The 15,487-nt window shown below is 55.8% G+C and overlaps 1 protein-coding gene across 2 annotated transcripts in view; it reads left to right on the forward strand.

The window, feature by feature from the left end:
• Megf6 (multiple EGF like domains 6) overlaps nucleotides 1-15,487 on the forward strand; it is a 95,654-nt gene that overhangs the window by 31,991 nt on the left and 48,176 nt on the right. For both annotated transcript variants that reach the window (XM_074081536.1, XM_074081535.1), the window contains exon 5: nucleotides 12,396-12,518. In XM_074081536.1, the coding sequence (XP_073937637.1) occupies nucleotides 12,396-12,518 (123 nt within the window). The remainder of the gene's footprint in view (nucleotides 1-12,395; nucleotides 12,519-15,487) is intronic.

The raw sequence follows: 15,487 nt of genomic DNA on the forward strand, positions 1-15,487 counted from the left end.
CCCTGAGTCCTGCTCAGGAGTCTTCTGTTCCCTCCCCACTACCCTGTTGCCCACTGTGCCTTGTTTACAAGGTGACTGACCCCTACCTGTTGGGCCTCAGCTTCTGGCAGGACAGGAAACCCCGAGGCTCTCTGGGCCCTTGTGCATCAGCAGACCATGGTGTCCCCAAAGCTTGGCTTGAGGCCTGAATCTCCTTCCATGTTTTCTGGCTGGAGTGAGCAGCAGCCTGCACTGGACAGAGCCTTGTTGCCCCCTTGTAAAGTCTGCTTCTTCTGCTGGGCAGAGCCTCACTTCATAGCAGTCCTTGTGAGGAGAAGGATGGACTCTGTAATTGCTGCTCAGGGCCACCTCTGTGTCTGGCTGGAGGGAGAGGGCAGAGGAGCCAAGGGCTGAGCCCTGCCCTCCAGAGCTCCTGGAGTCCTCAACAGGTATGGGCCTGAAGACAGTAGAGCCTGGGCGAGGGAGCCCAGCTGTGTGGCCCAGGGCACCATCCCACGTTGGCCTGTGCACATGGCTGTCAACCAGCTGTTCTGGTGGCCAATGGGAAGGCCTGTAACTTCTTCCAGCAGGGACTTTCCAGGTGACCCTGGAAGTTCAGAGCAGGTGAGACCTGTCTGGCTGTTTCTGGGCAACCCAGTCTTTAGCGTTTCTCTGGAGCCCATAGATTGGGGGCAGGGGAGTGATGACACCCACTCTCCCCCAACCTGGAACCTTCCCCGCATCTCCAGCTTCTACTTGGAAAATGTTAACTGCCCAGCTTCTTGCACACACATGGCTAAGTGAAGGAAACTAGCGAGAGAAAACCACATGCTCACGCATGCAGCTTTCTAGAAGAGGCAAGAGGAGGGAGACGGTAACAAGTCTTTCCTTGGTACTGGGGGATAGAGGGGCTGGGAACAGAGCACGTGTAGAGGACATGTGTCATTATGCACTTGTCCAAACCCATAGAATGTGCAACACTCAGTGAACCCTAAAAGAGCCCATGGATTTGAAATGACAATGACCTTCCAGTCCATTGTAGCAAACGTACCCCACTAATGCAGGTGTTCCTAATAGGAAAGCGTGTCTGTTGGAGAGAAGAGAACACATGGGACTCTCACTTTCTGTTCAGTTTTTCCATAAACCTAAAACTACTCTAAAGAAAAAAAATGTAGTTTTTTTTTAAAGCCCTGTCTTTTTAGCCTTGCCTTCCCGATGGTTTCTTTCCGTGTTTTCCGGTATATTCTTAGTGTGGGTTCAGATGGCCTGTCGTGTTTGACCTCTGAGGATGGGCTCGATCGCTGCCTGGTGCCTCCTCTCCCCTCCACAAAGATGCTTGTCCTTTGATATGTGACTGTGTTAGCCACGCAGAGCCTCGGCATCCAGCAGCTGTCCTGTTGTAAGGCCGGGGGAAGGTAGTGGCTTTAAAATTTCTCCGGACCCTGATGTTTGGTCGGGGACAGGCAGCTGGCCGTCTGTCCTGCCATGCTCAGATGTGCTGCTGAGGCCCACAGGCTTCCTTCATCCCCTGACCCCACATGCTGGCCTTGTACGAGGAGATGCATCCCACACTCCAGAGGTAGGAGGAGCGCTCAGGAAAGAGGCCCCTGCCCAGTTCTCAGGAAGAAGGGCGTGAAGCACTGGAGCTGCCACCAGGCAGTGATGTTGGACCAGGACAGCTGGGTTGCTGTCCAGGTGAGGCCCTAGGATGAGTGTGTCCCTCTGACTGTGCCAAGGTTCTGAAGGACAGTGCCTCAATTATCAAATGCAGACAGTCGGCCTGGCTCATCAGAGTTGGTACCAAGTATGTTTACGTGTGTGTGGAGGTGGTGACAGGGATGATCACAGTGCAGAAGGATTTTCCCCCTACGGAGGGATCTTTGTGCCAACTTAAGACAGCAAACCATCACAAGGGTGATGGCAGGAAGCATGGCTGGTATGGCTGCTACACCTGTCCCGGCTGTTTTCCCCTAAGCCTGCACGAGCAGCTTCTGCTCCAAGGGTGCTTCTTACGGGAAGCTGCTTCTTACCGGAAGCCTTCCTGATGCGCCTTCTGAGCTCCACCGCAGTTTCTCTCCGTGGCTGTGCTCCTCCGGCTCTTTGTCCTTTCCTGTTACTCTCTTACCTCACTTTCCTCGCCTGGGGTTGGGCATGTGGTCGCTGTTTCATGATACTCGCTGTGGAGGTGAGTGAATGAGGAGTGGCCCCTCATCCAGCAAACTCTACTTTGTGTCCAGCCGGGGTGGGATCTGATGGGAATCAGGTTGAAATGTTCTGCTGGCAGGACTTCTGAGTTCCGGGAGCAGAGATAACCAGCCAGCGAGGTGGGCACGTGTGGAAGCTTGGACTTGCTTGGATAGCAGTTTCCCTCGAGACGGAGGCCCCTGCAGGTCAGTCCTGCTGGGCAGGATGCCCTCCTTCTGGCCAAGGGCAAGCTGTAGCCGGGAGCAGCAAGCAGAGCGCTTGTTTGTTTGCTTTTCCATCTTAAGGGAATCCACGCCTAGTGACTGTATTAGCTTTTCTTCTGCTGCCATAACAAATTTCCACAAATTGAATGGTTGGAAGATTTATACCTCATAGTTCTGGAGGACAGAACTCCTGTGTGGGTCTCCTGGGCTGAAGTCAAGGCGCCTTCAGCATGGGTTCTTTCTGGAGGCTGTGGGGAGAGTTGTGTCCTTGCCTTTTCCATCTTCCACAAGTCTTGCACACACATTGGCTCCTGGCCTCTTCCTCCATCCTCTAAGCCAGCAGCACAGCACCTCTCTGCCCTGTTTCCTAGGCTCCCGCCTCTCTCTGACTCTGACCTCCTCTCCTGCCTCCCTCTCTCCTCATAGGGACCCCCTGGTTACAGTGGACACACCCACGTGATGCAGGACTCTAGATTTTTGAGGTCAGCTAATCAGCAATGTCCCCACAGGCTTGGAGGTAGGAGGCATGGGGGCTGTCATCCTGCCTTCTGCAGTAACTAAATATCAGAAAACAGAAAAGAAAGAGAAAAAATTGCAGCCTCACACCCAAACCTTGTTCCTGGGAACATTTACGTTCTTGGAACAGCACTTGGGTTTGCTTCTTATCCTCCTGCTCACCAAGTGTCCTGTTTGGGATGATCATTTGTATCCTATCCCCCTACCCCAAGGTGCTCTGTGCCTGCTAGTGCTGACAGGGTCAGGGCACATTGTCCGGGGGGTGGGGTTCTGAGCCTTAGGCTTTGCTGTGCTGTCCCTTGCTGGGCCCACAGGCGGTTCCAGGGTTCAGGGGCTGCCCCTGCTGGGCCCCGCGCTGCTGGAGCTGCAGACAGAGAAGCTGGGGTGGTGCTGTCTGAGTGGAGGAGGCTGCAGGCTGCTTTGTTTTGCAGGAATTTCTCCCACTCCTCTGTGCTCGACTTAGGAGGTGACTATGTGCGTTTAGTTCCATCCAGCCAACAGTTCTGGATATGTCAGCCACCATAAAATGAGAGCGGCATTGTCTTCCCCAAGGAGCTCAGGGAGAACTCTCTGAGCCAAGATGGTGGGCCTCATGGGGGTAGGGGAGCTCTCAGTGCAGGGGGAAGGAACTACCTTGCTCCCTCCACAGCTGATGGCATTGGGAAAGCAGAACATGGGCTCAGTGGTGGCTCCTGAACACGGTCCAAATCACTCCATGCCCCAGGTCATGGAGGCTATACCCTGGTGACAGGCAGAGAGCCCAGCCCATAGTGGCCCTGCTGTCTGCCCACCTTGGAGAGGAGGCGCTACTGGCTAAGACCCTGTGCAAGCTAGTTCTGGGGTGGCTGGGATCCTGTCAGTCCTGGAGGAGAATGGCAGACATAGCCATGGGATCTATAAGGCACATGCTGCCTGCCACCAAGACCCTTTGCCAGGTAGTGGCAGGATCTTTATGAGTCAGGCTTGCCTTGGAAATTTGTGCTTGAACAGATTTTGGGAGGAACTGACCCAGATCCTCTCTCATAGCTTATTTCCTCGGCCAGGGGCACAGGCGGATTCAACTTGACTGACAGATGCTTTCCTGGGAGCCATGAAGCTTAACTTAGCCTGAGACCTTGGGAAGAGCTCCTGGTACAAGCCAAGACAGGTGTCTGGCCTGGCAGTGCCATGCAGGATCCACTAAGCCCTGCAGGATCTCAATATTTTCCTGGTGGAGGCAGGTCCTGGGGCAGTGGCGGTGGGGGGCACGAGAGGGGCGGTGTATACTCTAGGAGTATAGGTTCTGGCTGTTGTGGACCTGGGTCCCCAGGTTGGACCCTGGACTGTGCTGCCTCAGTCTTTTGGGTTGTTTTGTTTTGTGGTGTGGGGGATTAAACCCAAAACCTCATGTAGCTAGACAAGTGCTCTAGTATTTAGGCCATCCCCCAGCCCTTGGTTCTTGTTTTTGAACCAGATAGATTAAGCATAGTGTGGTGAGCTGAGGGATCTGCTTTTCCCTATCCTACACTCTCTCCTGTGAGAGGAATTGGAGGCTCAGATGGGCTTGAGCCCCACACAGTTCCCCCAGCAGCCCAGAACCCTTGCCTGCAGACGCCTGCCCTGCTTTTGGGCCCTGGCTTCTAGCTGGGTGGAGTGGAGGTGAGGAGGAAGGCCACCCTCAACCTTGGTGACATCTGAGGACCAACTGTGATGTGAAATGACCAGGACACAGAGGACACTCTGGATTTGTCCTGCCTTACACTGAGGCTTGGTGGGGGACTGGTGATCAGGAACCCTGGGCCAGGCCAGCTGTGCCCTCAGAGTAAGGCTGCTGGCTTTACTCCAGGGAACTGCAGCACAGTCCTTTGTCTAGTGGCAGCTTTCAACAGGCTGTTGCCACAGGTCCTGAGAGTAGCTCAGGGACATTTTGAGCTGGCGGTCTGGCAGCTTTGCTATGGAGGCGGCTGGGCAGGGGGGTGACCTGCCTGGGAAGACCCCACCTCTGCCTGCTGCTTCCCTGGCCTCCTACGGGAGTCCCTGAGTGAGTGAGTCTCCACCACTCTTCTCTGCAGCCTGCGGGCCCTGTGCAAAGTAGAAATCTGGCTCTGGTCCCTCTTGCCTTCTCCTGTCCCCCAGAATGAGAGGGGAAGGCTAAACTGCAGGATAGGAGAGACCCAGGTAGGGCCTAGGGCCAGCCTTTGTGCCAGTCACCCTTTCTCTACTCTGAGGACACTCAAAAAGGCCAAGGTGTGGGGAGCAGCAGCTCCTAAACCAGTGGCCTTGGTCTCTAGCACCTTGGCCATCTGAAGAGCTTTCACGTCCCGATTCCAGAGCCTCATGACGACTGATTGCCTTATGTGCCAAAGACTTGGAAGGTGGGATGGACTCAAGGGTCTTGAGATGGGGAGGTTGTCCTGGATTATCCAGAGGATCTTAAATGCCAGCACAGTGACCTTATCAGAGGGAGAGACTTGGCACAGAAGAGAAGGTGATATGACCCTGGAGGCAGAGGGTGGAGTGGTGTAGCCATGGCTAAATCAGGGGAGGCCTGGGAGGACCTGCCCCAGAGCCTCTGGAGGGAGTTTGGCCCTTGGTACACCTTAATTTCCGCCCTGTGCTATGGTTTTGGACCTCTGGCCCCCAGAGCTGTGAGAGAGTAAGTTCCTGTTGTTTAAACTGCACAGTTAGCAGGACTTTGTGACAGGCACAGGAGCTAGTATCACTAACCTGCCACTTCTGGCACACCTTGGGCCCCCCGCCTGACTCCAGGTGCATTACTTGCTCCTAGGTCCCCTGCGGCTCTGCATGCTGACTCTTGCCAGGTGCCTTCCAGCTCGCAGTTCCTCTCCAACCTGAAACAGGTTGGGTCCTGACTCTTCCTCCTTGGACTCCACCTGGCCTTTCCATGCCCTGCCTTCCCCAGCCTGTCCTGGCACTGGTTTACCAGCAGCATATCACCACTTCCTATGTCCCCAAGACTGGCTCAGAGCCCCTACCATCCCTTAAAGAGGTCTCAGTTTACCTGTCCCTTGGGGGCCAAACATATGGTCCCAGCATTTTGTCAGGATGCACAGGACAGGGGGGACAATAGCTTCCTGAGGGTAGGGGTACATCATCCTCGCTCCACCCAAATGGGGCCCCTGTGTCTGTTCTGCCCAGGGCGCTGAGCAGGCGTGTGGTCCCTGTAGAGCAAGCTTGTGCAGGGAGCTCCAGTTGTCCCACTGCCCCCTGGGGAAGGAAGGGCCCATCCGGGCTCTGAGGTAGAACATTCCTGGGGAGGAATGTTCCGAGGGAGTCAGAGGAGGAGGTCCTAGCCATGTATGCTGCAGTGTACATCCTGTCCCTCAGCAGGGCTGCCCACCTCTTCTGGGGGAGGTGTCTTTCTGGAAACACCCCCCCCCCACCCCAAGCTCAAGGCTCTTTGGAAAGGCCCCATCCCTGCAGCCCCTTACCTCTTCTCTCTGGAGCCCAGGGAACTGACTCCTGTCCAGCTGGTTTTCCTCAGCTTCCTGGCTGAGATTTAGGGAGCAGCCCTGGCCTGTCCGGGTGATACCTGGCTATAAGAAGGGGGATTCTTGACCTCACAGGCAGGCAGGGCCTATAAATCCTGGCTCCTGACAGGTAGCCTGAGGCCTCCAGTGGGCGGACGTGATCAGAAGATTACTGTCCCCACAGGCAAGATGAGCCAAGGATCCCAGCAGGCTTGGGTGGCCCCCTTTGGTTGTCTCAGCCTCAGTTCTGCAGCATGGGGCCTCTTCTCCTAGGCAGCTGTTACTCATGGATTAAGGTGGTTGGTGGGGGAGGCTCCTTGGCTGGGCTCTCCTGCATTCCCACAGGCTTCCAGGAAGGGTGTTCCAATATGCTGAGTGTGCTGTTTTGGGCTCTGGGGTTACCAGGTCACCCACAGAAGCCTGGGGGGAGAAGAACCAGGAGCAAGCCTAGGTCCCAGGCATCGAAGTCCAGTTGTCTGTGAGTCCCTTGCTTGGGCTGGAAGAATAGGCCCACCTGACAGCACAGGTGACTGAGCAGCCTGGCTGTAAGGCCTTGGTGACCAGGCAAGGGGCTAGACCCTCCCATTAGAAGGGAACTGTGTTTTGTCTCTGAGGTCTTTCCGCCTGGCCCAAGTGGATTGTCTAGAGGATGGCTGGGCAGGCCTTATAGGTGGCCCCATGGCCTGGCTGAGAACCAGTCCTTAGGTTGAGCCTGAGCTGAGGAGAGGACTTGGGCTCTGCTCCATCCACTGGCTGAGCTGTGGGAAGGGCAGCAGCCCACTGGTGGGGACTGCAGGACCCTACCAGGCACAGGGTCACAAAACAGCTATGGAGGAAAGCCAGCTGGGGAGCAGACAGGTGGATGAGGAGGGCTGCCTGTGCCCTTCCAGCTGCTCCCCAGGCTCAGGCTTCCCTGGCCTGGGCTGCTTTTTAGGATTCCTCTGCCCTTGCTGTGTTCAGTCCTTGACCCTAATCCCACTGCTCTCCTGGCATGGAGTCTAGCCCCAGGTAATTTGATGCCCCTATGTTGCCACAGCATTCTGGGCAGTCTGAGTGTCTGCTTTCTTGCCCTCCCCAGAATCTGGGCTGAGAAAGGGCACCTGCCATGGCCCAAGTGGGCCAAGCACACAGGTTCCATTGACATAGGGCAGGTTTGGATTCCTGTCCTGCCCTATGCCATGGCTGGCGGGCCTGGGAGGCTGTGTCATCACTGGTGATGTAGGGATCCTGAGAACTGAGTCAGTCACAGTTCTGCCCGTCCAGGGAAGGAGTCCTCTGCAGACTGCCTGATGGTAATGTCTAGCCTGGTGGGCTGTACTTGGCTGTCTAGATCCCACCTGTAGTGTTGAGTGGGAGGTGAGGATGACTTTATAAGCTAGAGGGTCTCTCATGTGGCTCGTTTTCCTAGGGGGAAGTCCTCTCCCCCCAGTTTCTGCTCACCGTTCCCATCCGCATCCAGCCCCCTGAGCAGCTCTCGGGCCCTTCTACCCTACAGGACAGTGTGTCTACCTCTTACCTTGGAGGGTGAGGGGCTATGTGTGGAAGGCGGACTCTTGTTCTGGAAGGGCTCTTTTATTGCAGGTCCCTTGGGAGTGAAAGCCAGTGTTGACAGCCGATGTCCCTCTCCAGGCGGAGTGTGGTTAAGGCCTGGAATCCTGGTCATGTCCATCTCTGAGAAGGCTCCAGTTGGCCTGGCCCATCAGTCACATGGCTGGCCTCTGGTCCTGAGGGAGGCGCGGACTGGAGCAGATGTCTAGAAGTGGGCCGACCCAGGGGCCTGATTCTGCCCCATTCTCAGTGTTTGGCTAGAGCTGCTCCGGCAGGGGGCTCCCTTCCCACTTCCCACCCCCTTCCAGCCCCCTTAGGGTCTGGTCACACCCACAGCCTCCACCCCAGATAACTGATGATGGTGAGTAGACCACACATGCAGCATGTCCTGGCGTCTGTGCTGGCCCTGGCTGACACTGGCTGCTTGTGCCAGGCTCAGTGCTTGGACGCCTACACAGAGAGGAGGGGCACCCCAACAGGGGCCATGCCTGGGTCTGGCAGGCCTGAGTTTGTGGGAGGCCTGCCAGGAGGCCAGCACTGCTTGGTGGAGGTGCCCAGCCAGGTACACTCTTTCTCACGTGCTGTCCACCTGGGGGCTCTGAGGCCCACAAGCAACTGCCCAGACCAGGCTGGTTGGACCTTCAGATCCTGCTCACTGTTCATACCTGATAACTGATCTGAGCGTCCCATCAAGGCATCTTTTAGTATCTTGTGTCGGCTGAGTAGAGGGGGTTGTGGGATGCCACCAGGTCCTCACCTGTAGCCTATGATTGGTGGAGTAGTTGACAGGTGAGAGCTCAGGCTGATGGCTGCTGGAGTCTCTGCCACGAGGCCAGGGCCCTGTAATGGGGTCAGAGCTGGCCTGGAGGGAGGCCTGGGCACCTCTCTTCTCTCTACACCACCATGCAGTGGGTATGGTTCCAATCTGAAGATTGCTTTCTGCTTTTGTAGAAGTTGTGTGAAGTTCACGTTACATAAAATGAACCCTCTGAGTGTGTGCTTTATTGGCGTTGGGTACATTCCTTTGTGCTGTGCCACTGTCACCTCAGGTCCCAGAGTGTTGTTAATCATCCCAGTGGAGAGCCCTGGCCATTAGTAACCTCTCCCAGCATGGAGCAAACACTGGCCATTCATCTTCTGTCTGCGTGGATTTGTCTCTGCTGTGTGTTTCATGTGAAGAGAATCGCACAGTATGTGACACTTCATGACCTGGTCCTTTCACTTCCCCTTGTCAACCTAATAAGGAGCAGACACTGACATGGGAGCAGCAGAGCACTGCAAGGAGAACCTGTGTGTCACAGTGAAGTATGGCGTATTCAGGAGGGATGGGGCAGGGGAAAGGTTTTTTGTGGGGCTGGCGTTTGAACTTAGGACTTCACCCTTGCAAAGCAGGTGCTCTACTGCTGGAACCACACCTCCAGTCCATTTTTGGTCTCATTATTTTGGAGAATCTCTTGAACTATTTCCCTGGGTTAGCCTTGAACCCTCAGTCCTCCTGATCTTAGCCCCCAAGTAGCTAGGACTGCAGGCATGAACCTCCGGCACCCAGCAAAGGGGAAGCTTTTATTTATTTATTTATTTTTATTTTTAATTTTTTTCCCATCTACCTACCCATCCATCCACCCATCATCCATCTACCCATCCATTCATCCACTCACCCATCCACCCACCCATCCATCCACCACCCACCCATCCACCCACCCATCCATCCACCCACCCATCCATCCACCACCCACCCATCCACCCACCCATCCATCCACCCACCCATCCATCTACCCATCCATCCACCCAAGGGGAAGCTTTTAAAGGCAAAACAAGGAGGGTTGTATGAGTTCTCCTCATCCTTGAAACAGTAATCCTCAGCCTCAGAGCAATGTCCAGAGCCATGCCAGCTGATGTCCTCACACAAATGTTTTCTGTGCACAGTAGTGAGGTTCTGTGTATGGCCCTGGTTCTGGTGGAGTCTGTTCTGATGGTCTTGTTATCAGGCAAACGTGTGTGTGTGTGTGTGTGTGTGTGTGTGTGTGTGTGTGTGTGTGTTCGTTCGTGTTCATGTTCGTGTTCGTTCCTTTACAATCTCTTGGTTCTATTTATTTAATTAGGGCTCCACAAAGGCCTTGTTGGAATTACAGCAAAGGGCCAAAAAGACTGAAATCCTGCCCTCCACAGGCTGGTGTTCTGGCAGGGACCGGTAATGAGCAGGACATGTTCACAGAGGCTGTGGAGGGCAGGATGGTGTTTGGGAGTAGGTATGGGAGGTTGGTTAAGACAGGTGACTCACTCCCATTGAGCAGGTGACTGAGCCTGAAATGCAGTATTGGGCCCTTCTTTGACCATCCTCCACACTGCAATCCCCTCTACCCACTTCCACTTCATAGATGGCCAGTTGGTTCTCTCTGTCCCCTACCCCACCAGGCATGTGCCTAGAAGGTGCTCAGCTGATGGAGCCTAGTCACTAGCTTTGCCCTGTTCCCCCGGCCCTGACTGAGGACTGCCACTGCCTTGGAGGGAATTGGGGGTGGCAGCTCTGGCTTCTATATGTGGAATTTATTTAACATTCCCCTAGACTTCCTGTGTACCCCACTCCCCGTAGGCCTGGACTGGACACAGGGATCCTGAGATTAGTGGGGTGCAGTCCCCAGTCTGAGACTGGCACATCTAACCTTGGGCAGATCCCAGTCTGGGAGTATAAAGGTGTGGTGTACAGCATGGAGGTACCAGGGCAGGTAATGGAGAGAGGCCATAGCAGCTATGGCCACCACTGAGTGGCCATCCTGACTACCAGGCCCTGTACCCCCTTTCCCCCATGCCATGTCAGGCTGGTGGGCATGCAGTGGCTCTCTGACCCTGATACCCACCAGGTCAAGGTGAGGCCTTGTGAGGTTGTCCTGCCCATGTGGTGGGCAATGACTAGACCATGCCAGCAACTGTGAGAGAGCTCTGTTGGTCTCTGGCCCCATCTGGCTAGCCATCTTCCCTCCCCTCCATGGCCTGAATGTTAGGATAGACCTGGGAGCTGTCCATGTGCCTCACACCTGAGTCTACCAGGCTGGCTTTTGTGCTGTTCCCAAGGCCGACAGATAGGGGACCCTGGACACCCCGGCTCTGACCTCTGTGCTGGGTCAGACTCTGTCACACTCTGCGTAACTCTCTAGGAATTCCCAGAAAATTCCTGCTGTAACCTCTGCAGGCCTGGGCTTCCAGCTGCATTCCAGCAGTCCAGAGGCAGCTGGCCTGCAGTTTTGCCACAGCCTTTTCTGTGAGACTGTGGCCACCCCTAAGAAGGCTTTTACCCCAGCAGGAAGCTCTTCCTGGGACCCTCCTGAATTGGTGCAGAGAGAAATGCTGGAGCCTTTGGGGGAGCCTGGGGCTGGCTCAGGCCAGGGAATGCCAGCACCGGTTTTGTTCGTTTCTCCTGCGTGGCCCTGGGCCTGGCTCACCTCTGTGCAGCAGTAACTAGCAGGAGAGACAGTGCCTGGCCATGCATTCTGTGGCTTGTTGGAGTTCCCACTTGCTCTGAGCCTGCCTGTAGGTTACACTCCCCACATACTTAGGGAGAACTGCTGCCTTTGGTCTTTAGAAGTTGGGGGCAGGCTCAGATCAAGTGGGGACCCCAACAAGCCTTAGAACACATGGCCAGGGACCTTGGATGGGGCAGCTCAACAAGGGTGGTGGGTAGTGGTACTGGACCCTATGTCAGCCCACAATGGTATACACTAGTATGAGGCATCCTAAGGCCACTGGATTCTTCCTGTTGGAGCCCTCATAACTCCAGCCCTGGCTGACTGGTTAGGTATGACGGGCAGTGGTGCTGCCCAGGACTTAGCCCCAGGTGGGAGTCCTATACCCCCGCTGTCCAGATGCCTGCCCAGAGCAGTCACCTACCTTCTGTACCTGTAAAGGCAGGAGGGAAGATGGGAGCCATGGGCTCAGGTCCTGGCAGGCTGGGCTCAGCAGCCTGGATGAATGTTCAGGGCTCATAGCCTGCTCCACCTCACCCAGTGCCACCTGATCCCAATGGACTGGGGGATTGGCCTGGGGCTCTCATGGTGAGACTAGGAAGTTGAGCCCACTGGGCAGCTGTGAGGGTGACCATATAGGTTTCTCCCCTTTCCCCTACACACTTCCTAACCTTAGAGCTGAGGGAAGGAAGCCTGAGTCCCTGGACAATCTGATACTGGGGTGGGCAGTATGAGTGAAATACACCCTTGGGTGGCTGCTTTTACTGAGGGGTCCTCCTCTGCTGAGCTGCCTGGATGGTGACCTGCAGATCATGTTGCAACCAAGTGCTAGCGATGCCCATGTCTGTGGGTGCTCTAGAGGGTCCCATTTGACAGTGTTGGCTCTGGATTTGTGTATTGGGTCCCTCTCCAGGGCCTGTCACACTGGCTTTGTCCTCTGTGACCTGGGTGGGGGGGAGGCTGAGCCTATTCAACCCAGTGCTCATCTACTTTCCCTCCTCCCCCCTCCACAGATGTGGACGAGTGCACCAGTGCCAATGGGGGCTGTGAGGGCCTGTGCTGCAACACCGTGGGGGGCTTCTACTGCCGTTGCCCCAATGGCCGCCAGCTGCAGGGTGATGGCAAGACCTGCCAAGGTAGGACCCATCCAGGTGATCTGCTGGGGGAGGCAGGTGGGATAGGCAGTCAAAGCTGGGGGAGGCCAAGCTAGCACAGGGAGCAAGTTCCCATGAGGGAGGAGGGCTGTGTGCCCAGGGATGCACAAGGACACTGGTGGGTACCTTGACTGACCAGGACTCTCAGAGGCCTGAGGCTGACACCTTTGCCAGTTCTGAGCAGCCACTGCCACTCTGCTTGACATTGCTGGCCAGCTATCAGCAAAATCAAGACCAGACAGCAAGACAATCCCCAGAGACAGACAGGAACGAGTGGGGATTGAGGAAGGGAGGAGGTGGGAGGGCAGCTGGCGCCTGCACCGTCTCACATCTTCCCCTCTTCCTCCTTTGCCTCCTCTGGTCACCCTGACACCTGACACCAGGGTAGATTTGGGCAGCTCAGGCCCTTGGACAGTGTTTGGGGTTTTCAGTGGTCGAGGGCATGGGTCAGTGGCCTCTGCTCTGCTTTCTCCATCAGATAGTTGCTATCATCTGTCTCCTAGAACAGCCTCAACTATGCTCAACACTACAGCTGTCCAGCTGTGAGTCGTCTGCTGGATAGGGTGGGGGGCCAGCCCACTGAACTAGGGGGTCGGAAGAGGCGTGGGGTCTATCCTGCCTGGGATGTTATGGGAACATGTGTTTCCATGTACTCCTTTGTAGCATGTTCTTGTGGCCCAGGAAGCTGGGCCAGGAAAGAAGTCGGTGTGACCCACTGCTCACACCTCAGGCCCTGGGGACCCACCAAAGCCCCAGGGGAGGCTGGGAATTCTGGGCTCAGTGAAGAAAGGGGACAGTGTCTCTTCTGTAGTTTCCACCAGCTCCTGGATTCTTACCCTGTCCTGGCCTTTGACTTAGTTTCTCTCTTCTGTGAAGTGGGAAACCATTGGGATGACAAAAATCCCTGAAGCCTGACCAGGATATCCTGGGTACTGGTAGAGATGGATAGGTGTACGGAGTACCACCCCAGATTCAGGGTGAGAGCCTAGCTGCTGGTGCCACTCTTCTCTGTCCCAGCTGGGGACAGCCCTGGCCAGCACACCTCCACTGTTAGGTTTAAAGGGAGCTACAAGCTATGGGCTGGAGACTTAGCACTCAAGACAGGAAGTGGGCTGTGCGGGTTGCGTTCAGGTGGTGGTGTTTGCATTTCCCCACCTGGGCTGTGTGGGCAGTCCAGTCCATCTGAGGATGATGCCCCCTTGTGGAGACCTTTGCCTGAAGGTTCACCAGTCTCCAACCCAGGGCTTCTCACTAACAGAGATTCAGGTCTTGGGTTGAGACTACACCCCTCTACTACCTGGTCTTTGGCATTGGGCAGTGATTTGAACTGGTTTAGTGTCAACCCTGAGGAGCTCCCCATCCCTTCAGTCAGGTGTTGCTGTGGCGAGGGTGGACATAAGCACCCAAGGCTCCCACTGGGCTCAGACTTCCCCAGCTGTGACTTTCAGGTGGGTCTTGGGGAGAAGTCTGGCCAGCTCCACCATCCATGGGTCCCAGACAACTTCCTTCACCTTTAAGAGCCTTGTTTGCATCCTTACCCCCACCCCTCCGCAAGGGGGAGTAATGGTCAAGGTGGTGTAAAGAGAAAATCTGGGGACCTGGAGTATTCCTGGCCCTGGGCAGGGACCCTGTAAGCCAGTGTTATCCTCCTGCCTGTGGGCCTTACCCAGCCCCAAGTGCCACCTATCCTGAAGTGTACCTCCACACAATCTCCTTCCTCCCAACTGGAGGTAGAATTAGGCTCTCTTACCCTGGGGCCTCCCAGGTTGGGTTCCTGTCCACTGTCCCCAGAGTCTCTTACCTCACCCGTGCAGAGTGGGATCTAAAACCCCAACTCCTTGGTGACATCCAGGAAGCCAGATCAAGGGCTTGGAAAGCTCTGCTAGGCAAGGCAGCCTCCTGCCTGGTGTCTAGGGCTGTTGCACTAGAGTGTACACTAGTCCCCCATGTGGCTGGCCAGCATCTGGCCTGGTCTGCTGACTTCTCCATGATGCTGTCTGTGCCTATCCAGCCAGCCTTGCATGTGGGTAGATGCTAGGAGCGCCTGCTATCTCCTGGGCTGGGCCCCCCTATGGGGTGCCTTTTGGGAGGAGCCCCCTGACCTAGCCAGGACTGCCCATCACAACCAGAGAAGAGACCCCAGAGGCTCCACCCAGAGACCATGCTCTGGGCTTTAGAGCACCTGTTACAGGATAAATGGTGCCCAAGGGACCAGAGAGGTGCTGCCCTGTGACTTAGGGCCCTTCTGTGTCCAGGGCTTAGGCTGTTCTGGGGTGCTAGGTAGGCCAAACCCATGATTCTGCCTCCCTGAATTTATCTGAGCCTGGAATGGGTGGACTGGGGGCTCTGCACTGGGGCTCCAGCAGGTGTATGTTGAAGCCTGGGAAAGGGTGGCCCCCTGAGGGTGCGTGGAGCCCCAGAAACAGAATTGGTACCTTCCCAGCCTACCTGCATCCATTTCCTATCTAGAAGAGGAGTGGGGCTGTTCCCTGCCCTGCTCCCCAAAGCTGGGAGGGTCTTGTAAATTGTACTCTGGATTCCAGCTCCTGTCCTGTGTTGGTGCCCATTCAAGTGTGGCTGGCCATGGGGCATGGTTACCCAGAGCCCAGTATTGGGTCAGTAAGGAAATCAGGCCAGGCCTGATTTCTTTTAGGAGTCATTGTGATTCCTGTCCCTAGGAACAGGCTGGATTCTCAGCTTCTGGCAGAGATGGCTGGAGGCAGTGCATAGACCAGATGACCAGGGGCTCAGCCACGACTGTCCTCAGACTCTGCATCCCTGCAGCACAGGCCTTTTCTTCTCACTCCTGTCCCTCCCCTGGCCTCAGTCCTGGGGAGTTCACTGCCCCCAGCTCTGTATGTTTGGGATGACTGGGGCTCCAAGTCACTGCATGGCTGAGGGGGACCTGCTGAGAGCCAGAAGCAATGTGTTTGCTCTGTCCCCCTGCCAGC

Source organism: Castor canadensis, chromosome 7, assembly GCF_047511655.1.
Source record: "Castor canadensis chromosome 7, mCasCan1.hap1v2, whole genome shotgun sequence".
NCBI lineage: Eukaryota > Metazoa > Chordata > Mammalia > Rodentia > Castoridae > Castor > Castor canadensis.